General features: G+C 37.4%; 1 protein-coding gene across 1 annotated transcript in view; it reads left to right on the top strand.

The window, feature by feature from the left end:
* The window catches only part of LOC131875339 (uncharacterized), a 37,492-nt gene extending 21,106 nt beyond the window's left edge, over window positions 1-16,386 (top strand). The window contains exons 2-4 of the mRNA XM_059219434.1: window positions 1,137-1,334; window positions 15,880-16,020; window positions 16,210-16,386. Coding sequence (XP_059075417.1) covers window positions 1,137-1,334; window positions 15,880-16,020; window positions 16,210-16,386 — 516 coding nt within the window. The remainder of the gene's footprint in view (window positions 1-1,136; window positions 1,335-15,879; window positions 16,021-16,209) is intronic.
* Window positions 16,387-26,601: the final 10,215 nt, after the last annotated feature.

The raw sequence follows: 26,601 nt of genomic DNA, 5'->3' as shown, positions 1-26,601 counted from the left end.
AGTAATGCTCCACTTGATGTGCTCCTTTGATTGCTAGATGTGGATGGCTCTCTAATATTGTGCACAAATGATAAGGATGAATGATAAAGATGAGATGATCAAGTTGCCAAGATGATTTCCTGGGCTCAAAAGGGCAGCATAAGCTTACTGGATTTCAAGATGTTCTGAATAAAGGGATGGAGCCCTATTTTATAGGAAGATGAGAGGAAAATGAATGGCTAGGATGAATTTGAGATGAAGGGCTATGATTTACTTCTGAGCTCACACAAGCTCCAAGAGAGGGTGTGGACAACAAGAAATATGCCCTAAAGGCATTTCATATCTCCACACTCTACAAGATACATTGGAGGAATTAAAAATTCTCCAAAAATGGATATTATGGGGATTAGAAGAATAAAAAGGAATTAAAAATTCTTTGGGAGAGGGAAATGTCTAGAGGAATGTGAGATTTCGAAAATCTTATATTCATCTAGAAAAAGAGCATTTAAAGCTAGTGGTTGGATGAATGGACAAAGAGTTGACTTTGTGGCTAATCATGATGATTATCCATTAATGACTCATTAGGAGGGGGATTAGAGGAAATGTTAGGTGGGATTTATATTTGTAGGAGAATTTGACTATGAGAGACAATGAGTGGAGGGAATAAAAAATTAGAAGAATAATGTTAAGTAAGTTTAGGGAGTCTCTAGAAGAATTTATTAGGTTAATGATGAATTAAGAAGATGATTTGTAGGAATCATGTAGGTTAACTAATTAATTGAAATTAATTAGCTAGGAGGAAGATTTGTGAGGATTTGATTTTTTAGAAGAATAAAGAAAGGGATTGATTTATTAAATAAATCATATGTTATAGTGACAATATTAATTATATTTAATTTATATTGAGAATAATTTTAATTAACATAATTAATTAATTAATTATGTGAGCAATTAAAAATAATTAAAATAATTATTTTTAAGTGTCTACAATAATAAAAGATACAAAAGGTATTCTAAGGAAAATTTTGACAGAAAATAACTATTAGGTTTATCGAGAGAAGGATGACTCCCAACTGGAAGGACAATCAAGCAAAGATATTTCTCCTCTAGTAGTTCATGTTCAAACATAAGTTTATCTTTAGTAGCCATCTATACAGATAGATCCGATAGAAATTGTATATGATACCACTAATAGTCAAGTAGTTGGCAACTCTGGTGAAGCTAGGCAGGATCCTTCGGAGATAGAAATCATTGCTAAGATGATGGCTAGAGAGATAGGTGATGCAGGAAAGGCTAAAGGTGATGGTGAGGAAGGAGAAAAAGATGTAAATTCAGAAGAAGCTGTGAAGGAGAAGGTGAAGAGAAGACTGATAAGGCTCCGAGGACCATGACAAAAGCCACTGTTCTTGACAAAGGAAAGAATATTGCAGATGATGAAGATGATTTTTTTCATGCTCTGGTAGATTTAAGTACCCTGTACCCTCTTCAAGTACTGAAGTTAGTCACCCTCATGCAAATAAAGGCAAGTGAGGACTTACTTAAGTTCATGTCTAAAGAGAAAATATTATATCTTTGATGACTGTATTTTGGAGAAAATTTTGCCTAATCTTAAGCTAGTTTCCGGTGACACACCTCTAGTAAGCTTAAGGATATGTCAAACAAAGTTGAATCAAATTTTGTATCATTAGAGAAAGTATCAGATATAAATGTTTGTAAAAGTTTAATGAAATGAGGCTCCAAACCTATTTGAAAACGATTGAGGCTGATAGGGAATTTTAAAATCTGTAGTGAAAAGTGTTGAGGATGCTTTGGATGAAGGTGGTAAAATCTTGAAGTCGTGTCTCTTTTTTCCTAAGTTTTCTATAGACACTGACAAGAAAATAAGAGATCTTGAAGGGAAATTAGTCTATATAGAAAAATTATTTGTCCCGCATTCAGTCTTTCCTAGTACCCTTGAAGCCTAGGTAATGGATCTCACTGATAAAATAAAGGGCTTGAATAAGGAAAAGGAACAAATGATAAGTAGAGTGAGCGAATTGAGAAGTTTAATCACTCTGTGGATGGATACTTGGAGCTCAGCAGGATGTAGTAACTTCTTTAGGTAAAAATGTTCCTATAAATCTTAAGGGTGTAGAAGTTCATGCATACATGTTTAGCACCCAAATTAATGTTTTGGGTTGTTTCTTGAGAAGATTGAATGAGTATTTGAAGTATTTGAAGGCAACTTATGTAGATGTTTTCAAGTTTTTGTAGATCACTATACACATTATTTTGTATATAAGTTTTGGCATATTCCTACCTTTCCCATTGACGCCAAAGTGGGAGAGAGGGCAGTGAAAAATGGTACACATTCTTAGGGGGAGTTAGTTGAGTATACATATTTTTCAGATTGATTGCAGTTTTGGATTCTTGGAATACCTGTCATTTTTTACAATGCTCCCATCAATGCCAAAGGGGGAGATTGTTGACATGAGACACTATTCTGGTGATGCTTTGATGAAGATTGATGATGTTAGATGTTGGAATCCAATAACACTAAGAGGGGCGGGGGGGGTGAATTAGTATTATACCAGAATGATCAATTTTAGCCTTAATAAAACATGCATACACCAACTGGTATATTGGTGCATACATAATTGAAAAAAGTAAAGAAACCAATAAGCCAATCACATAAATGAGAATCATAACACACATGATTGTATGTGGAAAACCTCAAAGAGGAAAAACCACGGTGGGATTTGTGACCCACAATATCAATTCACTAGCCATATGAAGAGATATTACAAAATTTGAGGGGCCTGCACTTGCAAGAAGGTTTACAACCTAGAGCACATTGCTCAATCACAGAAAGGAGTTTCACTGACTATATAAAAATCTAGACTACAATCTAGAGAAGTTATGAACTACTAAGATATCATCTTCTATCCTTGAATACAGTTCTAGTTTAATCTCTGTCTATTCCGGTCTAAAACCCTAAACCTTTTACCAGAATAACCCTTACATAAATATCCTCACATACATAATCTCTCTGATATATTTCACATTATATTACATTCACATATCCATAATCTCCTATATAAAAAATGATCTAATCCAACTGATCGATATACCCTATGCCATTTTCATGCCTTATGTCAACTTACAAAGGTTATTACAATGTCAAATTATATGTCAGCCAGATAACATAAATACATGAATATCAAAATCAATTGCTGATGCCAGATCCAAGAGATGTGAGCCTTCAATACCGATAACCATATTCTAAAGCATGTTAATCTACATTCCTAGTAACCAAAGAAATACTTTTATCCTATCGGTGTCGGTACCAGTGTAGTATCTGCGAAATGCCTCCCGATACGCAATTGAAGCAAAACATGAAGTTGGAACACAATACCATGTTGCCATCAATGACAACATAGTGAAACCAACCAATTGAGTGTCAATTTTCAACAATCTCCCCCTTTGAAATTGATGGCAACACTCATGTGAAAAATGGTCAAGGTTTAATTTGTCGGTTTCATCTTACGTACTCCACACTCCCCCGAGCTGAATATTCATTAATGCAAAATAATCCATACTCCATATCTCCATATCTCCCCCCAATGTATACAAATATTTCTAATCTTTTTCACATCTATATCAACTCTCCCTTTGACATCAATGCCATCAAAAATTCTAAAAAGAATGTCAAAGATTCAAAAAGTTGTACAATGAATATCCCAAAAATATCTTACCGGAGCTTAACAAATTTAAAAATTTATGGATAAGCCTTTTCCAATAGCTCAAGATAAGTATCCCAACCAGTTTTGAAAGTGTCAAAAATGGATACAAGTCCATTTAATATATGTGCAAAAGTCTCTTTCTCATTTACCTTTGTCGGTATGGGCTTTCCCACCATATCCATACATTCTTTCTTATGTGCAATGAGTGAATCCAACCTGGGACTCACCAAGCCTCTCAGACTTCTGACTCTTCTTATAATTTTGTCTCTTTCCTTTTGAAGAACAGAAATTTAGTTTTCCAAAATCAAATTTTGACCATCAATGGATGTAGTCAATGAACTTAATCCATCAAAAGAATTAGCTATATTTGCAATTTTCTCCTGAAGTTCTTTTATCTTCTTATCCACATTGACTATAACAATATCAATATTACAAAAAACCCTATGAATATTTGTACACTTCTTTAAAGAATTATCTATTAGTTTCAATTTTTCACCAATCTTCTTCTTCTCAAATTCAATCACCTAATCAAATGTAGCTCTCTTAGCCTGAGTGAATCTCTCCAGTGCTTGCCTATTTGAAATTTTTTGTAAGGATTGAAAATCCTTTGAGGTATGCTCAGTGATCATCTTAAGCTTGCCGGATGGGCTTGATTCATTGTTAATCTTGCACTCCAGGACTAGTCTGTGTAAAACAATGATTGATTGATCAATAATCCCTTTATCCGTAGGTCCTTCCTTCATTAGTTCTTGTGCTTCCATCATCATGAGTTTAGTAGGATTCATCTCTATTATGTTTTTATTTTCAACATGTGAGGTGTCAATTGATAAAAATGATGGACCAACTACCGGTTCCCTGCTAGATTCTCCTTTCTTCTCCTCTGATGATTTTTCCTTTATAGCTTCCTCACTTGCACCCATGGCTTCACCACTTGGTGTAGTTTCTATAACTATTGGTTCCTCTGTAGGAATTGTAACCTCAACCTGTACATTTTTGTCTGGAGGACTAATATTGAGTATTGAGTATATTAGCTGGTATCTCAATATTTGTATGTACACTGGTATCTACCGAGGGCTTGATTTCCAATATCTTAATATTTTTCAAAACTGAGGGTGAAGTACCCATAATCCCCTTTCCTTTTCCTTCAACCTATTGGATATTATTGGCATATGATGATAATGTATGTTGTCATTGATGTCAATAAGTTCAAGTGAACTGGTATGAAGAGGTATGAGGAGATGCAGTGAACCGATGTCAGGGTTTCACTAAAGTGTGACTACCGGTTTGTAGTCTCTAATCTAGGGTTACCAGTTTGGCGATCTAGCTTGTGAGATGCAATCGATGATATTATGTGATGAGTTAGCCAAGAGATGTGAATGAGATTGAGGTTGTTGGCAGTGGGCCAATGTCCCTCATGGAGATTTGTGACATGGTTTAACAGCCTCCTATGGATTCTATAAGTCTAGTGGTTGTGATGGGCATTGACAGGTCGAAGGTCAATATTTTGGTGCAACGGCAACTCTAGCTTGTAACAAGTGGATCAAGGATTGCTCACAAGTTCGAATTATGCAAGCCACAATGAGTGATGCTAGGAGGGGGATTGTTGGTAGTGGGCCAGCGTCCCTCGTGGAGATTCATGACATGGTTTAATAGCCTCCTGTGGATTCTATAAGTCTAGTGGTTGTATCGAGCATTGACAGGTCGAAGGTTGATCTTTTGGTGCAATGGCAACTCTAGCTTGTAACAGAGGTGCCATGTCATCTTGGTGCACGTGAAGGATTTCCTTGAGGATCTCACATGAGAAGATCTACTGCATTAGATGTCTACCTCAGGAATGATCATTCCTCTTAGTGGTATGAGAAGAGAGTGTGATGGGTTACTGATTCCCATGTGCGGTGATGAATGAATGATGCAGATTGTCTTGTGATCTGTTTGAAATTGTAATACTCTATGAAATGTGTTTGGATGGTCAGGATTGGACCACCTATGTTATAAACCTAAGATGCTTAGGGTTTAGGGTTTATGATACCGACCTAATTGTTGTCTATAAGGTCGATGATGTTTGTTATTGTAAAGTTATTGGCAAAAGTTGTGTGTGTGTATCCGAGTGATGAGATACTTGCCTGACCAGTGAGTGGAGAACTGCAGAGTGTGATTACAAAGTAGAGGAACTGAAAAAGGATCTACCTTAGCATGTTATGCTGTTATTAGATCAGAGTTTTACCTATTGTCATCTAACATTTCAATAGTTGGAAAATCCCTTTACTGGGTAGCTTTAACATGCTTATTATAAAACCTTTAACCGGGTGACTCAAGATCATTGAGTTCTTCAAATCCTCTAGTGAGGTAACCTTTAATAGGGTATATAGCCATCCCTTAATTGGGTGATCTCTAATAGCATTGGTTCATAGCAGAACCTATTATAAAGTCTTTAACCAGACTAGGCTCCTAACTGAACGAGCTACAAAAGAGTTAAAAAACAAGCTTGTGGGTATTCATCCCCACCGTGGTTTTTCCCATTTGGGTTTCCACATGAAAAATCTATGTGTTATGTGTTATGCATTTTTCATTTGATGATTATGTATTCTTTGGTTGAAAAATTATGCATGCAGACTTAATAAGTTATGGTATTACTGGTATACCACATGCATACATTTATGGGTGAAGTTATTATCAAGTATTGAATGCATTTGAGGTGTACAAACTTATCAGTTTATGGTGTCTGATATCTTACTGTGTTTAACTGGTATTGCCATGGTTAAGTTCAGTAATGATGACAATTAGTTGGTATTTCTTTAACTTGATAAGTTGTTGAGAACATTTTTTTTTGTACTGATTCACCACCTCGTCTCAGTACCAGTTAGGGTATCTGTCGTTCATCATTATTCATCAATTGGTACTAGAGTGTCTCCAGGTCCTCGGTGATATAAGCTTAACCACTTGAGGTAAAATATCCTGTTGTAATGATGAAGAGGGAAGGTCCTAAGTTCAATAGAGATAACTTCAAGATATGGAAGGATAGAATAAAGATTTACATCAAGAGTATGGGTTCTCAACACTGGAGCTATGTTGAGAATGCCTATGTGACTCCTACTGGCACTTTGACAGATGATCAAAAGAGAGAGATACAAGAAAACTGGGTAAGTCATGGAAGCCCTTATCAGAAGCCTATCAGATATTGAGTTTATTGATGTAGAAGACAAGGACACACTTAAGGATGTATGGGATGCACTAGAAAACATTTATGGTGGTGATGAGCATGTAAAGCAAGCTAACGAAGAGAGCCTTAGAGGTAAATTTGAGGATATGAGGATGGTTGAAGGTGAGACCATTCAACAATATGTCATTAGGATTAAGACTATGGTTGGTGATATCAAAAGCGCTGGTGGAACCATTGATGATAGCACCATTGTTAGTAAAGTCCTTAGATCATTGTTACCAATCTATGCAATCAAAGTTGTTGCTATCCAGCAACTAAGTTCTATTGATAAAACCAAGGTATCCTTAGTTTCTATTATTGCAAAGTTAACTGCATATGAGTTGAATAGCTATGATGGCAATGTTCAGAAGACTTGGTCCACCTTTAAAGCATCTATTGTACCATCCAGAAAAGGAAAAGAAACTAGTACCAGTTATGAGTCTAGACAATGCAAAGATATGGATGATGAAGAGATTTTGATGGAGTTTGAAGCTCTTCTTGCTAAAAGACTTTTGAAGGGAACTAGAAAATATAGAGGTAAGCTTCCTTTGAAATGTTTTGTCCTGCAACAAGATAGGACATATAGCTATAAATTATCCTAACAGTGATAATAAAGATAAACCAAAGTAGTTTAGAAAGTATAAAGGAGGAAACATAAGAAATTGCCTTGTTGCTATGGATGAAGGTGTCACTGATGAAGAATCAGAGGATGAAGAAAATGAAGACATAGTATTTGTAGCTATAAAGGAAGAAGTGTCTGATAAGAAAGCACTTGTCTCTCACATTAACAACTCCAATGAGTGGATTATAGATAGTGGGTGTTCTCACCACATGATTGGCAACCAGAGAAAGTTTCTATCTCTAGAGGAATATGATGGAGGTGTTGTCAGATTTGGCAATGATGCACCATGTTTGGTGAAAGGTAAAGGATCCATCTCACTGAATGGAAAGAGCCATGCAGATAATGTCTACTAGGTAGAAGGTCTTAAGCATAACCTATTGAGTGTTGCTCAAATAAATGAAAAAAGACTCATTCTAGAATTCAAAGGTGGAGTCTGCAGTATAATTGGGAAGAGTGGTGAACTTACTGCCACCGGTAAGCAGACCAGAGGTAACCTATTTCAGTTGAATGCCAAGATAAGTCGGTGTCTAATGGCAAAGTTTGATGATAGTTGGATATGGCATAGGAGACTCTGTCATATGAACTTTGACAATATTGTTAAAGTTGGTAAGATCAAGGTGGTAAGAGGATTACCTTTGCTGAACAAACCTAAGAATTTTTTGTGCAAAGAATGTCAACTTGGGAAGAAGTCTTCCTCAACTTTTAAAGGTAAGTCTTTCTCAATAGAAAATTTACTTGATCTTGTGCATACTGATTTGTGTGGTCCTATGAAAACTAGATGTATTTAGGGAGATAGGTATTTTATGATTCTTACTAATGACTACTCAAGAATGATGTGGGTCACATTCTTGAAAGATGAGTATGAAGCATTTGGAAAGTTCAAAGCCTTCAGAGCATTAGTAGAGAAAGAAAGTGGTAAAAAGATAAAATTCCTGAGAACTTATCAAGGAAGAGAATTCACTTCTAATGAATTCAATAAGTACTGTGAAGATAATGGTATCAAGAGGTAGTTGTCTGCCCCAAGGACACCACAATAGAATGGCATAGCAGAGAGAAATAACAAGACTATAGTTGAAGCGGCTAGAACAATGCTGATCCAAGGAAAGGTTGCTCACACCTTTTGGAGAGAAGCGATGAGTACTACAGTCTATACTATGAACCATGTACTTATAAAGAAAGGAAAAGATAAAACCCCTTATGAGTATTGGACTGGGAAAATTCCCACTGTGAGTTACTTTAAAGTGTTTGGTAGTAAGTGATGTATCAAGAGAGGTGAGCATTTGAGCAAGTTTGATGCAAAATGTGATGAAGGAATATTTCTGGGATATTCCTCTAAGAGCAAAACTCTCAAGTGCTACAACAATAGAACACATAATATTGTTGAAAGTATCGATGTCAGGGTTGATGAATTCATTGAAGAACCCGAGAGAACCTGCAGTGAAGAAGTGGAAGATGGACTGGGTATAGCCTTCTGGGAACCAGTTAAGAAAGAAACTTGTAAAGATCTCAGTGTTCCTGTAGAAGCTGCAACAAGAAAAGAAGAAGAGGTAAGTGAAGGAGAAGAAGAAAAGATAGTAGATCAAGCTAGAATCATTCCTAGATATGTGAAGCTACATCATGATCCGAAGAAAATCATAGGAGATAAAGATGCAGGGATACTCACAAGAAGAAAAGTAAAGGAGAACTCTTGCATGATTTCTGAATTTGAACCCAAGACTTCTAGAGAAGCTCTTACAGATGAAGACTAGATTAAAGCAATTAAAGATGAGGTAGACCAGATAGAGAAGAATGTAACGTGGTCTTTGGTGCCTAGACCAGAACATAAAAATGTCATAGGTACCAAATGGGTCTTTAGGAATAAGCTGAATGAAGAAGGCATGGTTGTTAGGAACAAGGCTAGGCTTGTATGCAAAGGATATGCTCAGGAGGAGGGAGAAGACTATGGAGAAACCTTTTCTCCTGTGGCTAGAATAGAAGGTGTCTGAATGCTACTTGTATTTGCAGCATTTAAGGGATTTAAGGTTTATCAGATGGATGTGAAGTCTACTTTTCTGAGAGGAAGTGTATATAGAGAAACCGGAAGGGTTTTCCTTATCAGAAGACAATGACATGGTGTGTAGATTACACAAAGCTCTATATGGATTGAAACAAGCACCTAGGGCATGGTATGAAAGATTACACTCTCATCTTGTGAAGATTGGATTTCAGAGAACAAGTGAAGATAGCAACATCTACTTGAAATCAGAAGGTGATCAGATTCTGATCTATGAAGTGTTTGTGGATGATATAATCTTTGGAGGAGATGATAAAATGAGTCATGCATTTGCAGATGAAATGAAGAAAGAGTTTGATATTTCTCTGATTGGAGAGATAAAGTTCTTCATTGGTTTATAGATTCATCAAATGAAAGAGGGTATCTTTATTACCCAGTCCAAGTATGTCAAAGAGGTATTGAAGACTTTTGGCATGGAGGAAAGCAAACCGGTTGATACACCAATGGTGATTGGCTGTAAACTGACTAAGGAAGATGATTCAGCACTGGTGAATGAAAAGGAGTACCGGTCAATGATCACTAAGCTGTACTATGTGGTGCACATCAGACCAGATATTGCTCATGCACTGGACATAGTAGCTCATTTTCAGAAATGTCCTAGAGAATCCCTCTTGGTAGCTGTCAAGAGGATTCTTAGATATCTAAAAGGAACAGTTGACTATGAATTGTGGTATCCATATAATGGTGACTATAATCTCAAAGTATATACTGATGCTGATTGGGTAGGTAATGTGGATGACTGAAAGAGCACAACCGATGGAGCGTTCTTTCTCGGTGGAAGATTAGTATCATGGACAAGTAAGAAGCAAAGCTATTTTTCCCAGTCTATAGCTAAAGTCGAATATGTGGTAGAATTTATGAACCGCACTCAAGCAATTTGGATGAAACATGTATTGGAAGGTTTCAAAGTACCTATATCTGAACTGATGAATATATTTTGTGGCAACACAAGTGCATTAAATATTTCCAAGAATCTGGTATTGCATGCTAGAACTAGCGAATTGAGCTTAACTATCATTTCTTGAGAGAGAAAGTTCAGAATAAGGAGGTTGTATTACAACATGTTTCCAGTAAGGAGCAGCTAGCAGATATATTCACTAACCCCTTACCGAAGACTACATTTACATATTTGAGAGGTGAATTAGGGGTTCTTCCCCTTCATGAAGTCAACTAAAGATGTGTGCTCTGCATCAATCAAGTACTACAGTGACAAATGTTTTAGGATTGATGAGTTGAAGGATGCTACTCCATAGGGGGAGCAGCATAGTAGAGTGTGGAAGCTTGTGCCTCCACTTTGGCATTGTTGTCAAAGGGGAGAAGATATCTGATGTATGGGGGAGAAGATATTTGATGTATGAGGTGAAGATATCTGATCATGAAGATACACTGGTCTATGATGTTTATAGTTGCAATGCTACATTGAGTATTGCCATCAATGCCAAAGGGGGAGATTGTTGGATATTATTGGCATATGATGAACCAGCATGTTGACATGATGATAATGTATGTTGTCATTGATGTCAATAAGTTCAAGTGAGCTAGTATGAAGAGGTATGAGGAGATGCAGTGAGCTGGTGTCAGGGTTTCACTAAAGTGTGACTACCTGTTGGTAGTCTCTACTCTAGGGTTACCGGTTTGGTGATCTAGCTTGTGCGATGCAACTAATGATATTCTATGATGAGTTAGCCAAGAGATGTGAATGAGATCGAGGTGCCACATTAGCTTGGTGCACGTGAAGAATTTCCTTGAGGATCTCGCATAAGAAGATCGACTACGTTAGATGTCTACCTCAAGAATGATCATTCCTCTTAGTGGTATGAGAAGAGAGTGTGATGGGTTACTGATTCCCATGTGTGGTGATGAATGAACAATGCAGATTGTCTTGTGATCTGTTTGAAATTATAATACTCTATGCAATGTGTTTGGATGGTCAGGATTGGACCACCTATGTTATAAACCTAAGATGTTTAGGGTTTAGGGTTTATGCTACCGACCTAACTGTTGTCTATAGGGTCGATGATGTTTGTGTTGGCATTTTTGATGTTTATGTTGTGATTGTCATTGATGGACACACACTTGCATTGAGATCCCCTTTATATGTATGAGCTAGAGCTCAACCGGTATTTGTTCCAAACCGGTATGTTGCATTATAGTCTTTAGAATATTGGTATTTTGCAGAATGTGTTTACCGGTCTGAAGCAGCATGTCGACCACAAGCGGTTCGTGGATCCCAAGCGGTACGAAGGAATAAAGTAGCATAACACATTTTCACCAGTCTTCATTTTTGTCTAACCGGCAACCGGTATTTTTTAGGAACCGGTAATACTTTGTGATGAGTTACCAATCGGCATTTTGTGATGAGTTACCATCCACCGACTATTTGATGGTGCTGACACTTAAACGGTGCTTTTTGTGTCGAGTTACCAAGTATGCCCAGGTTCATTAAACCTAGGGAATTGTATTGAAAGCCTTGTGGACCGACATGAAATCAGATTCCTATATAAGGACATCATGTCTAGGGTTTTTTGTGTGTGGAGCATTTTGTTGTTGCTAGGGTTTAAGGTGGTTGACGAGTTATTGTGAGAGTGATCTTATCTGAGAAGATCAAGCTATTATAGAGTGAGAACTATAGAAGACTGAAGTAATGCTGGAATGCATTAGCAGTGAGCTATAGTAAATCTAACCAAGCAATCTATGCTATCTGATAGATCATATACTTGTTGATTACTCACCTCTTTGACAAGTTCTTAGCCCTTAATCGGGTAGGCCTAAAAGCCTTTGTAAAATCCTCTAACAAGGTGGTTCACCTTTGTGAATCTAAAATCCTCTAGCAAGGTAGTCTTTAACCGGACTTATCTCTTAACAGAGATTGAGATTCCTAACAGGATCTATTCTGGTAAAGAACATTGTAAGACCCTAACCGGTCTAACCTTAACCGGTCTGGGTTCTATTATGTAGATAGTGGTTTGTGAGTTTCACCTCACCGTGGTTTTTCCCATTTGGGTTTCCATGTCAAATATCTTGTGTTATGGTTGTATTGCTTTTGTGGGTGAATGCTCTATTTGCATTTTGGTTTGCATGTGTATTAACCAGTTTGTCTGTTAAACTATTTTATCGGTTTACTATTAGTCTTACAAAGTATTTGAGTACAGTGTTTTTCAGTATACTAATTCACCCCCCCTCTTAGTATTCATCAGTTTGTTATTGTAAAGTTGTTGGCAAAATTTGTGTGTGTGTATCCGAGTGATGAGATACTTGCCAAACCAGTGAGTGGAGAATTGCAGAGTAGATGAACTGAAAAGGATCTACCTTAGCATGATGTGCTATTATCAGATGAGATTTTTACCTGTTGTCTTCTAATAATTTCAATAGTTGGAAAACCCCTTTACCAGGTTAGCTTTAACAGGATTTTACTAGGGGAATCAAGCATCTTTGAATCTAGAACCTTGAAGGACACTCTTTGTAAGTTTTCCTTTGCTTCTGGTCAGCTCATTAATTGGGTCAAAAGCGAAGTTTTTTTCATCAACACCCCAGAGAGAAGACAAGAGAGAATCAACAGAATCCTGGAATGTCAAATTGTTGATCTTCTTACCACTTATCTTGGCCTCCCTTTGGGAATTGAACCTCCTGATTCTTTCTGGAGCTCCTTAGTGGAAAAATTTCACAAAAAGATAGCTGGTTGGAAAGGAGCCCTTTTAAGTCAGGCTAGAAAGCTACAACTTCTAAAAGATTCACTTCAAAGCATACCTATCTATGCCCTAAGCCTTTTCAGAATTCTAGTTAAGTATGCTGATGCATTTGAGAAAATTCAAAGAAATTTTCTATGGTCAGGGGTTGAGGACAAGAAAAGAATGTCTCTTGTGGCTTGGGATCAGGTATGTAGACCGAAAAGTAAAGGTGGTTTGGGCTTGAGAAGAATTCAGACCTTAAATGAAGCTCTCATGTCCAAACAGGTTTGGAGAATGTTCCACTTAGATAATGAATGGTGTAAAATCTAGAAAAGTAAGTACTTTCTTCTGTCCTCCTCTCTTTCCTCTTTTATCAATTTTGGAATTAGTATTAATGGGTCCCACATCTGGAACCATGCCTCTAAGTGTAGAGATAGCATTGCTAAAGGGATTATTTGGAAAGTAGGAAATGGTAGGAAAGTTAAATTCTGGGAAGACCCCTGGATTTTTGATAAACCCTTGATTCAATTCCTAGAATGGGCCCCTTATGCCTCCTCCTGTATTAGAACTTTTGTTCCTTTAGTTGAAGGGTATTGGACAGGCAATAAATGGCAGAACATTGAAAGTATTCACCCAAGCCTCATTAACCTTAAAAACCATCTGTCTTCAGCCTAGTTGAATAAAGAGGAAGACTCCCTCATTTGGAAGTATGAACCCAAAGGTATTATTACCGTCTCTTCAATGTATGGTGTTCTCTCCCCCACCCCTTCTGACAATCCTTTTTGGTCTAAAGCTTGGGTAAAGGGTCTGACCCCCAAAATCAACTTTTTCTATTGGATTATTCTTCAAAATAAAATCTTGACCTTAGATAACCTCAAGGGTAGAGGATTTTCCTTTCCTAATAGACGTTCTTTGTGTCTCAAAGAGGAAGAGTTAGTGGACCATTTGGCTATTTGATGTTCCTATTTTGCTTCGATTTGGGAAAGATTTCTTAAGAGTTTTAGCATTGCTTGGGTGTTTCCTAACACTATCAGTGAGTTGTTCTACTCTAGGAATTACCATTGGTCTAACTCCTTTTTGAGATCTCTGTGGCAGCTATCACTCCCTCACATTCTATGCGGATTATGGAAAGAAAGAAATAGTCATATTTTTAGGGACACTTCCCTTACTCATGATATTGTGTTTTAGAAAATACAATGGGCGATTGTGGAGAACATTGGGATCATTGGGGGTCCCTATTTTTCGACCAACCCATTGGAATCTCACATTTTAAGTTCTTGGAATTTGAAGAATGCTGGAATTTATGACCCCAAGCAAAACAAAAGACTAGAAGCAAGATGGCAAACTCCCCCTCATTGTTGGTTCAAAGTCAATTTTGATGGTGCTACAAAAGGTAATCCGGGCCCTGCGGGATGTGGAGCTATTCTTAGAGATGACAAAGGTATATGCAAGGAAATGATTGTTGTTCCAATAGGAAGTCAAAGAAACCACAAAGTAGAAGCAATGGCAGCTCTCCAAGGTATTCTCCTCACAAAAAGATGGAATTTCCCCTACATATGGATTGAAGGGGACTCAAACAACATCATCAAATGCCTCAAGGGGACCTCTAAGCCCTCATGGTCTATCAATAACATTATAAAAGCCGCTAGAGACCTCATTAATACTTTTGAGAAAAGTTACATATCTCATATCTACCATGAAGTTAATGGGTGTGCTGACTGGACAGCCAACGTGATGTTCAATCAAGATGAAATGATTACTTGGAAGGGAGAACAAGGCCTCCTTGAGGATGTCAAATTAATCATTTTTAAGGACTGATATAATAGCATCCCAAAGATTTTTGATGTACAAAACAATAATGAGATGGATTAAAAGGAGTGCTTCAAGAAATTATAATATTGTTAGCACCATTTTTATAACACTCAATCTATCACTTCCCATGCTTTATGGGTAAATTTGGTAGCTCCGAGAAACTTTTTGTCTAAAGTTCTCTGGAAGCTTTGACATTTTGCTCTGTATAGCAAAAATATGGGTAGAAATAGACGCTAATACGAACCTAGCAACTGCAAGGAGTGGAAGCAAAAGGAGGTGGTTTGGAACATACTACAGAAGGGTGGGTTCTCAAAATTTATGGAGAGGCTCCACGGGCGGGATGCCACAGTCACCAATTTTTTTTGTAAAAACTAGAGAAAGGGCATTTTGAAGATGGGAGACTAGTCTGTTGTCATAGATGAAGACCTTATTACCCAGGCCATGGGTCTTTGAAGGGAAGGAAGTAACTACTACAGGGATAGGAAAGTGAGAAAGGAGGCTATTGAAAGATATCTTGAAATTGAAAAGGAGAAAAAATGCCTGGTGAAGCTAAGTAAAACTTACTATCCCCCTAGGGATTTTGTTAAACCATGGAGGAAGGTCCTTTTTGTTATAATGCGCTATATTACTTTGGAAGGTAGATTCACTAAAGTATACGGCTACCATTTTGTTTTGCTAAATCATTTTAGGCATGACGAGAAGGTTAACATTCCATATTTTCTATTATGTTCTATGAATGCCACCATTAAGGCCTATAAAGAGAACCCTATGGGGACACTGCCATGCATCAAGGCTTAATGGTTCTTGTTTATGACAATCTGAAGGCTAACCAGATAGCCCACCTGCAACCTTCTATTTCAAAGTCTAAGGAGGATGGGTTGGACTCTGTTTTCTCTTTGGATGAGGGTTCTGACAGTGATCCAACGAGTGAGTCTGAGGAGAGTATGGATGACTCAGAAGTTGAAGTAGGTAAGAAGAGGAAATATTTGAAAACTAGGTCATCCTCCTCAAAAGGAAAGAAAACTAAAGGCAAGATTCTCCAGATCAGTTCCTCCTCCTTGGAGGACGTCTCTGAAGATTTAGAGAAGGAGAAACCCCAGGGTTCTCTGAAAAAGAAAACTAAAGTCCATATAGAGACCAAAAATAAATGAAAGAGAAAGGATGAGAATGTGAAGGAGTTGGAGGATCACAAGCAGAAAAAGAGTCCAGAAGCTGACCAGAACTTGGAGGAGGTGAACACTGGAGAAGTTCAAAGGGCTGATGACAAAGCTACTGTTGGTGACACCCCAAATAAGGAACATGACAACTCTGGTAAGATTGATCTCTCCTGAAACCCTCCTCCTGAGGGTATGAAAGGTTTTATGGACACCATGGAATGGTTAATCACCAGTTACAAGAAAGTTGTGGATGACAACCAAAAACTCAACCACAAAATACAGATTGTGGAAACTATCAACATAGGGGAAGGTAAGACTATGGTAGATTATATGGAGGATTTGACAAATACTATTGCTAAAGCTGAAAATATAAGAGACTCCTTCAACCCTAGATTTGAGAAAAATGAGAAAGACCTGCTGGAGAGGAAAGCAAATGCTAATGCTATGGATCAAACTATGTCAGGAACTATTAGTAAAGTCAACAAAATTGAGGAATGTCTCAAAAGTATCGCAGAGAAAAGCTTAAACATTCTGAAGGTCTTTGCTGGCAATACCAAAACTCTCATCAGCAAGTTGGATGAGGAGAACGATACCCTAGATATTGACCCTGACACTGAAGGCACATGAGAAGTCCAAGGACCCAGAACAAGAACCAGAGGTAAAAATAAGGAGAAGAAGCCTAATAAGGACCTGGATGAACTCAAAGTTGTTGCAGCCTCCTATGACCAGTTAGTGATTAAGGTGGAGCACCTTCTGAAGACTCTTTAACTGTGCAATGTTTTCCTGGTTTTTGTTGTTTTGCTATTTTTATCTTTAGCTGTCCTTTCTATTTACTAGATTTTTTGCCAGTCATTTTGTAAGTAGTTTTTATGCTATGGACACTCTATGTTGACTTTTATTAATCTCCTATGTTAAAGTTTTCGAGTCCTGAATTTTTTTTTTTCTAATTAATCAGAACAGGCTTATTGTAAAACCTTTAACTGGGTGACTCAAGATCATTGAGTTCTTCAAATCCTCTAGCGAGGTAACCTTTAATAGGGTATATAGCCATCCCTTAACTGGATGATCTCTAATAGGATCGGTTCCTAGCAAAACCTATTGTAAAGTCTTTAATTGGACTAGGCTCCTAACAGAGCGATCTTCAAAAGATTTCAAAAAAAGCTTGTGGGTATTCATCCCCACCGTGGTTTTTCCCATTTGGGTTTCCACATGAAAAATCTATGTTTTATGTGTTATGCATTTTTCAAGTGATGATTATGTATTCTTTGGTTGAAAGATTATGCATGCAGAGTTAATAGGTTATGGTATTACTGGTATACCACATGCATACATTTATGGGTGAAGTTATTATCAAGTATTGAATGCATTTCAAGTGTCTGATGTCTTAATCTGTTTAACCGATACTGCCTATTAGAGTAATTGGGTCTTTACTTGATTAATTAAACAATATTTGTTTAATTCTTTAAGTTTTCAATTATCTTTTTACACTTAAGCTAACATTAGGTGCATATAATTAATTATTTTAATTAATTATTATGTGCAAACCTAGGTTTTCCCTTTTTAGGGTTTCTTGACCTTTTAAAGGTTGAGTTCTTTCTTTTCATTGTATTATGATGAAGAAGGATTATTATTGACAATACTTTTTTTTTGGAGAATATTAAGCTCTCTCTTTTTGAGCATATTTTCTGTGTATTCTTTCCTTCTATGATTTTGCTTCGTTGCTTCTCCTTGTAACAAATTTTTCATCTTGCAGAGATTATTTGGGCTCCTGTGGTGTTGTATTTTCTCAACTCCTATATGGTATCAGAGCTTCAGATCTGCAGCTACCTATTCTTGTTTTGAGAATTTTGCTTTGGAAGCAGATCTGGGGTTTCAGAAAGTTTTTATGTACCTAGGGTTTGACCTTTTTTCTGAGCACTTTGGGCCTAAACGAAACTCACCATTGTGCTCAGAAGACCCAAAAACCCCTATGGTCATATAAAATTTGACCTATTTTGGTTCTTGAGCCTCTGGGAGTATTTTTTTCTTAGATCCAAGCCATACGGCCCTCGAATTCAGATTGAGAAAAAAAATTTTTTAAAAAAATATTTTGCCTTTTTACAGCATGCAGGCCGAAATTTACTTTTAAAAAAAAAATTTCTTTCAAAAAAAGCGAAAAAAAGGGATTTTTTGTTTCTTTTAAGAAAAATTTTGGGGAAAAAGTTTTTTGGGGGGGTGTCCCCATGGTACGCAGGGTACCGTGGGGCGACTGTGTTGCTGTGTTGTTGCAAGTCTTGGGCCTCACACCTCCAGTCTTTGGCCCCCTTCTAGCTCTCAGTCCCCTACCAGCCTCCTTACGCCCACCAGTCGCCGCTTCCCAGCGGCCCCTGCTGCCGCCCGCTAGAAACCTCCCCACTCAGCCCGGCCTCCTCCACCACCCGACCACCCAGCCAGCTCCACCACTCGCCGGAAACCACTCCCTGCAGCTGCCGCCACTGGGAACTGCTCCGGCGACCTCCCGCCGCTTGCTGCGCCGCCAGGAACCGCTCTGGCCACCTCCTACCGCCTGCTGCACCACTGAAAACTGCCGCAAGCCTTGGGTGCCACCTGGACTCAGCCACCCAGCCACCGGGGGCCACCTGACTGCCACCCACTGGCCACTGGACCACCAAAGAGCCACTAGACCTCCTTTTTTGGCTTTTTCAGGGGGGGTTTGGTTTTTTGGCTCTATCTTGGACATACGGAGTCATTTTTTTAAAAACAAATAGGCATCAAAAAGCTGGTTCCGAGCTGGACCTCATCATGTTGGTAATTTTTTCCAATTTTTCTATTTGATTATGTTTTTTTCCAGTCAAAGTGAGGTCTTATTTTTGCACTCCGGGAGACATAGAATGAACATTCGACCTCAATTTTTTGAAAACTTTATATTTTCAGAAAGCATGTGTTGTTTACTTTCTAGCCATCTAAGTTTTATTTCCAGATTCTACTCCATACATATTTTATTCAATTTTTTTCTTTTCAGCACTCTGGTGGATATCTTGGTTGTTTCAGGTCCTGGGATCTCTTCTCTGGGTAGGATGTCTCTATTTTGGTTCTCATTTCTATTTCCAATCTTGTTATCATTGTAGCTTGTATTTATGCAAACACACTAAGATAAAGTGCCATCATGCATTGTTTACTTGAGATCTTGCACATCGTGTGTCTTGTTGTACATGCACTATTCATAAAGTGCCATGAGGGGGTTGATGTTTGCCTTGTTTGCCTTCTGCCTTTGTCCAATGAGTGTTCCTTCCAGGACATTCCCCTCATGCTGTGTGTCAAGTGAGTGTTCCTTCCACGACACCATGTACTTTTCTTAGCACCTTTGATGTTCCTAGTTCTTCATCATGTAGTTCTTGTTGGCCATTCTTTTCAGTGTACCTGTCCCTCTCCCTTTTCCGCATTATGGGGAGGTTTATCCTGTTGGTTCTAATGCTTCCATGGTTTGATTGATCAGCTCTTCAGGATTTGGTGTCTTATGCCATCTGTATCTTCAATTGCAATTATTTGCCTTGTTTGCCTTCTGATTCGAGTAGTGTCATTTGAGGGCACTCATACATATTATAGTCTTCTCTACCTGGTCATGTTCTATTTCAGTGGAGGTTCTTCATATCAACAACTTCTTAGAGACAGTGTTTGCATTTATTTCATGCTTCAGTGGTATTCTTTTCCATCTCTTTTTGGAGTAGAGTTTTTTTCCCACGTGGTTTTCTCTATTTCTCCAGTTCATAGAGATTTCATTGTATTTGGGTACCTGATCAGGCCTTGTTGTTGGGACCCATCTTTCATGTTTTTAGTAGCTGTTCTAGGTTTTAGCTTCTCCCTAAGTCTAGCCTAAGGGGGGGTGTTAGAGTAATTGGGTCTTTACTTGATTAATTAAACAATATTTGTTTAATTCTTTAAGTTTCCAATTATCTTTTTACACTTAAGCTAACATTAGGTGCATATAATTAATTATTTTAATTAATTATAATGTGCAAACCTAGGTTTTCCCTTTTTAGGGTTTCTTTACCTTTTAAAGGTTGAGTTCTTTCTTTTCATTGTATTATGATGAAGAAGGATTATTATTGACAATACATTTTTTTTTTGGAGAATATTGAGCTCTCTCTTTTTGAGCATATTTTCAGTCTATTCTTTCCTTCTATGATTTTGCTTCATTGCTTCTCCTTGTAACAGGTTTTTCAACTTGTAGAGATTATTTGGGCTCCTGTGGTGTTGTATTTTCTCAACTCCTATACTGCCATGGTTAAATTCAGTAATGATGACAATCAATTGGTATTGCTTTAACTTGATAAGTTGTTGAGAACATTTTTGTCTGTACTGATTCAGCCCCCTCCTCTCAGTACCAGTTAGGGTATCTTTTGTTCATCATTATTCATCACAACTGGGGTGTCTACAGTGTTTGTCTTTGATTTCGGTGAAGTAAAGAATCCTCTGTTCTCTTCAAAGAACTTGACCCAGGGGTTTTGAGTTTCCTTTATTATTTCATTTACCCTTCCTAGCATCAGACTAGTTATTCTATGTTTGCTATTAAATGCTTTTCTATCTGCCACCTCCATTTCCTTTCCATTTCCTCTAGGGCAATAGTAACACAAACAGATAATAAATCTTGAATTTTAATATGCTTATCTTCTTGTATAACTGTCAGTCTTCTAGCATCTAACATATTATACAATTCAACCAATATTTGATTTTCAATTTATATTAAGGCTTTCTTATAAATATCCAAATATAATAAGACTTCTTCCTCTACCTCTCTTTGCTCATCATCCTCTAATTCTTAGTAATAAAATTGTACATTCTTTAATATACCATCCTTAGTGATTTCATCTATTAATTCTACAAAAGTTTTAGGTGGAACATTACCAGATTGAATAGCTGTATTAGTTTCATTCTTCTTCTTTCTCTTTGCAGTACCAGATGCAGCTGAAGGTGTTGCATTTGGTGCTTGCTTCTGTGCTGGTATTTTGAGTGTGACCTTCCTAACCGGTTTCTTTTTAGCTTCTACTTTTTTTTCCTCTATTTTCTTCCTTACAACCCTCTTGAATGCCAAGGGTGTGTCATCCTCAGATTCAGACTCTGTAGTAACAGGTTCAATGTGTACTTCTAGATTCTTCCTCTTCCTTCCTTTCTTCGAGACTGCATCAATTAATGCTTTGATATCTTGTGAGATCTTCTCAACAAATTTGCTAGCCTTTCCTTTCTAATTCTCTGTCTATGTCTCATTGAGCTCTATTTCAACCTCATGTGACTTCTGTTGTGCAGTCCTACAGGGCTTTTGTGCCTCATCTATAGGTGCAACAATCAACATTTTTGCATAATTATCAAGAATCAATGCATCCACTTCATAGCCTATTTACTTAATCCAAATCTTTCGAGGCTTAACTACTTCCATAAGTGTTTCATCCTTCTTCACCATGAAGCATATGTTAGTTGAATATTTTTCTATAATATGCTTAGGAACCCTTACCCTAGACTTCATAGATTTTTGAAATCCCTTGAAATATCCCCAAACTTTATCATCTCTCTGACTTCCTAAAGCAACAATTGACTATTTCAATTGTCTCCCTACCAGAATGTTAAATCCCCATTGCCTTTTACCAAAACCTGGTGTATCATTCATGACAAATAACATTAAACAGACTATCAAGTTGCCATACCGAAAGGTTCCCTTCTTTTCTCCCTTAATCTTTCCTAGGTTTATTAATAACTCATCTAACATCCAACCATATAGATCCAATTTCATATTTTCTCTCATCATTTTGTATGCAGCCAAAATGCATGGACTAGAAAAATAATTCAGTTGGTTTGACCGAGTTACCTTATACCCGATGATCATGCTACTGAATATGTTGTCCATGTTGATAATAGTGCTTATCCTCATTGATCTCCTATCAGATATCACACTGGTGATCTTGTTCAAGAAATCATTTGAAACCTTCTTATCTAGATGTTGCCCAACTGATGGTAAACTACTAATTACCCTGATGAATTCCTCAGTGATCTTGTAAGGTCTATCTAACCAGATAAACTCCCCATGTACTCTACTCAAAACATACCTAATTATCTCATCTTCAAATTCTGGAATTTCCAGAATGTCGGTAAACCCTAAGTCTTCAATGTGTTTGTATGTCGGTTTGATATTTCTAGATTCTCCCATTAGCTCGCTCATATACATTCCCTTAATTTATAATGTTCCCAAGACCTCAATATGAGAGTGTATGTATGCCCTAACATTCTCAACATAGACAACTCCCTCGGGAACATAGGAAAATGCTCCAACCAAATTTTCTAGGGTAGCCACATGTGAATACCACTTGAAAATTGGCTTGGGGAAGTCCTTGACCTCTACCATAGTCAGATTTGAAACAAATATAGGAATATAAGATGATCCCACTTCCATGTTGAAAGATAAATACCTTGTGATCGCTCTTAGTGAAAACCCTTAACAAATTATTCCAATCACCAATGAAATCACTCAAGTAGAAATCTGATTGCTCTGAAATGCCTTGATCTCTCTTAGTCACTCTTGATCACTTTGAAATCACTCTGAATGCAAGATGATCAATAATGAAGTGAATATGACATTTTAACCTCCATGAAAAACCCTAATCTTCCATTGACATAAATGACTACCAGTGAAAGATACCGGATCTCAAACAAAACATATCCATGCCGGATAAGAATCTCCAATGTTTGGAACATCTTCTAGAACCTCTTCCCGGGGCATATGTAGCATCTTCATGAATTTTTCATACCCCTAAGGCATCTTCCTCAGTTACTGGATGAGCTACCTACTAGTGTAGGAGAAACGTCTTCTGTCGGATAAGTAATCGATGGATTTCCATCTGATCGTTGTTCTTCAGTCTTCCTAACCCATCTCTAAGTATGATCTTGCCAGATTTCACTAACCTTCTCTTTCCCTTTCTCACTTGATCCTCCATTACTAACTAGTAGATTTTTGCTTCTACAAAATTTAGCAATATGTCCAACCACATTACATGCATAACATGTAACATTGTTCCTTTGAAATGCTTTGCTAAAACCACTGAAATTGCTTGACCTGCACTGATTAGCCATATGTCCAAAATTTCCACATGCATAGCATTTAACATTCATTCTGCAATCTTTTGTCTTATGACCATACTTATTGCATTTAGAACATTTATCAGGAGCAGAATCAGGGTTCTGATTTGCTTTGTTTCTACATTGTCTAGCCATGTGACCAAATCTATTGCAAACAAAACATCTACCATTGAATTTATAAGCATTAAATTGCCTTATCAGTGCCTTATGGTTTTGATCTTCATTAGCAATACCAGAACTCTATCATTTCTCAAATCCAAGTCCACCAAAATCTCTAATCTGCCTTTGTCTCTTCAACAACTCATCTATTTGTGTTGAACCAATCTTGAATTTTTCTTTATACTCACTTGCAGTAGTTAAATATTCTCTCAAAATTATCATTTGTCTCTCAAGATCTTGTTCATTACTCTGGGATTGTGCTAAATCAGTTCTCAACATATCATTCTCATGAACCAACCTCCCACATTATTCAAATTTTTTCTTCAGGGATACAACAAGATTTTCTTCCTTTTTCTTCTGGTCCTCAATCTCCTTTGACATCCTCATAGTTATAACTTGCATTTCATTTTTCATAACCATGTTCTCCTGACTCAATTTCTGACATTGTTCCTTAAGTGCATCATTCTCTTCATCATCCTGACTTTGCAAAAGTTCCTTTCTCCTAGCCTGAACAAAAGATAACCTCTCTTTTAGGACAAGAATGAATTCCTTAGCAGAATTCAATTCATCTTGTATCTTTAAATTCTTCAACCTTTCGACATCATAATCTTCAAGTGTCATCTGAAGTTGCTTCTCTAAGGCCATGTCCATGGATTCCGGATACAGGATATTCCTCAAGTTGTTGAACCTCCTCTGAGGCACAAGGCTCTAATTCCAATTGTTGGAATCCAATAACACTGAGAGGGGGGGAGGGGGGGTGAATCAATGTTATATCGGATAATCACATAAATGAGAATCATAACACACAAAATTTTATGTGAAAAACCTCAAAGAGGAAAAACCACGGTGAGATTTGTGACCCACAATATCAATTCAGTGGCCATATGAAGAGATATTACAAAATATGAGGGGCCTGAACTTGCAAGAAGGCTTATAGCCTAGAGCACACTACTCAATCATAAAAAGGAGTCTCACTGACTACATAAAAATATAGACTACAATCTGAAGAAGTGATATACTACTAAGATATCATCTTCTATGCCTGAATACAGTTCCGGTTTAAGCTCTGTCTATTCTAGTCTAAAACCCTAAACCTTTTACCAGAATAAACCTTACATAAATATCCTCACATATATAATCTCTCTGATATATTTTGCATTATATTACATTCGCATATCCATAATCTCCTATATAAAAAATGATATAATCCAACTGAGCTATATACCCTATGCAATTTTCATGCCTTATGTCGGCATAAAAAGATGATTTCAATGTCAAATTATATGTCGGCTATATAAAATAAATACATGAATATAAAAATAAATTTTTGATGCCAGATCCAAGAGATTACAACCTTCAATACCGATAATCATATTCTAAACCATGTCGGCCTACATTGCTAGTAACCAAAGAAATCCTTTTGTCCTGTCAGTGCCGGTGTAGTATCTGTGAAGTACTTGCCGATACACAACTGAACCGAAACATGAAGTCGGAACACAATACCATGTTGCCATCAATGACAACATAGTGAAACCAACAAATTGAGTGTCAATTTCCAACATTAGATGCAGTGAGCTCTAAGTAGTTGGCCTTTCTACATGTGCAGACCCCATATTGTACACACATACTATCTGCAGTAGTATCATTTGATTGTGGGTAAGGTTTCCCACCGTGGTTTTTCCCCTTACAAGGTTTCCACTTACAAATATCTGTGTCATGTTTTGTGGATGTTATTTGTCTCTCTGTTTGATGCATTAAATGTTGGCATTTTTTATGATTATGTTGTGATTGCCATTGATGGACACACACTTGCTTTGAGATCACTTTTTGTATGTATGAGGTATGCTCAATCGGTATTTGTTCCAAGCCAGTATCATGTATTATAGTCTTTAGACTATCGATGTTTTGCAGAAAGTGTTTACCGATCTCAAGCAGCATGAAGACCCAAGTGGTATGTAGACCTCAAGCTGTTCGAGGATCTCAAGCAGAGCGAAGGAACTAAAGTGGTAGTTATCATTTTTCCAGTCTTCATTCTTGTCAACCAGTAATTGGTTTTATACTTGAACCGGTATTACTCTATGATGAGTTACCAATCGGTAATTGACAAAGTTGTATGAACTAGTAATACTCTGTGATGAGTTACTATCCACCGACACTTTGATGGTGATTTTGTGTCACGTTACCAAATGTGTCTAGATGCATTGAACCTAGGAACTTGCAATGTAATTTTGTTGGACTGATATGAAATCATATTCCTTTATAAGGACATCATGTCTAGGGTTTTAGTTGTTGTTAGGGTTTTTAATATTGCAAGAGTTTTTGTGATCATAGTAGAGAAGAGAAATTCTATGTGAAGTAACAGAGGGTGGAGATTTTGAAGATTGAAGTAATGCTAAAATGCATTAGAAATGAGCTATCATGGATCTAATCAAGCTGACTGTGCTATCTATTAGATCATTCACTTGTTGATTACTCACATCTTCGACAAGTCTGAAACCCTTAATTATGTAGGCCTAGAAAAGCCTTTGTAAATCCTCTAACAAGGTGGTTCACATCTGTTGATCTAAAAACCTCTCACAAGGTAGTCCTTGATCAGACTTATCTCCTAATAGAGATTGAGATTCCTAATAGGATCTGTTCTGGTGAAAAACATTGTATGACCTTAACCGGTCACCCTAAAGTATTGAACAAGTACTTTGATGAGTTCAGATGCAAGATGAGCCAAAGGGTGAGAATATCCGGTGTTATTGTCAAGAAGTATGAAGAAGATATCTGCTTTACCATTAGAATAGATGAGTGCATAATGGAGGCAGTTGAGCCTAGACAAGAAGAAGTGGAACCCATGGGATATGAGGTGATGTATGACATGCTAGATGGGTATGCCTCTACCCTACTCGCTTCGTCTCTTGATCCAAAAGGGAAGAGAACAGACACCTATTTGGAAAGGGTTACACAGGTTGAAAAACTTTTAGTGAAGAAAGGAAAAGAACCCTCAGTAAAGAAGGGAAAGGAAGTGCCATCTGTATTGACACCAGTTACTTCAGCAAGTCCTAAAGTGACCAAGCAGTCACCGGCTAAGAAGAAACCAGAAGTTGCACCCGCCAAAGTATTTGAGAGAAAGTGGAA

Source organism: Cryptomeria japonica, chromosome 4, assembly GCF_030272615.1.
Source record: "Cryptomeria japonica chromosome 4, Sugi_1.0, whole genome shotgun sequence".
Taxonomy (NCBI): Eukaryota; Viridiplantae; Streptophyta; class Pinopsida; order Cupressales; family Cupressaceae; genus Cryptomeria; species Cryptomeria japonica.
Note: the sequence above shows the minus strand (reverse complement) of the source record. Positions and strands in the feature narration are given on the sequence as shown.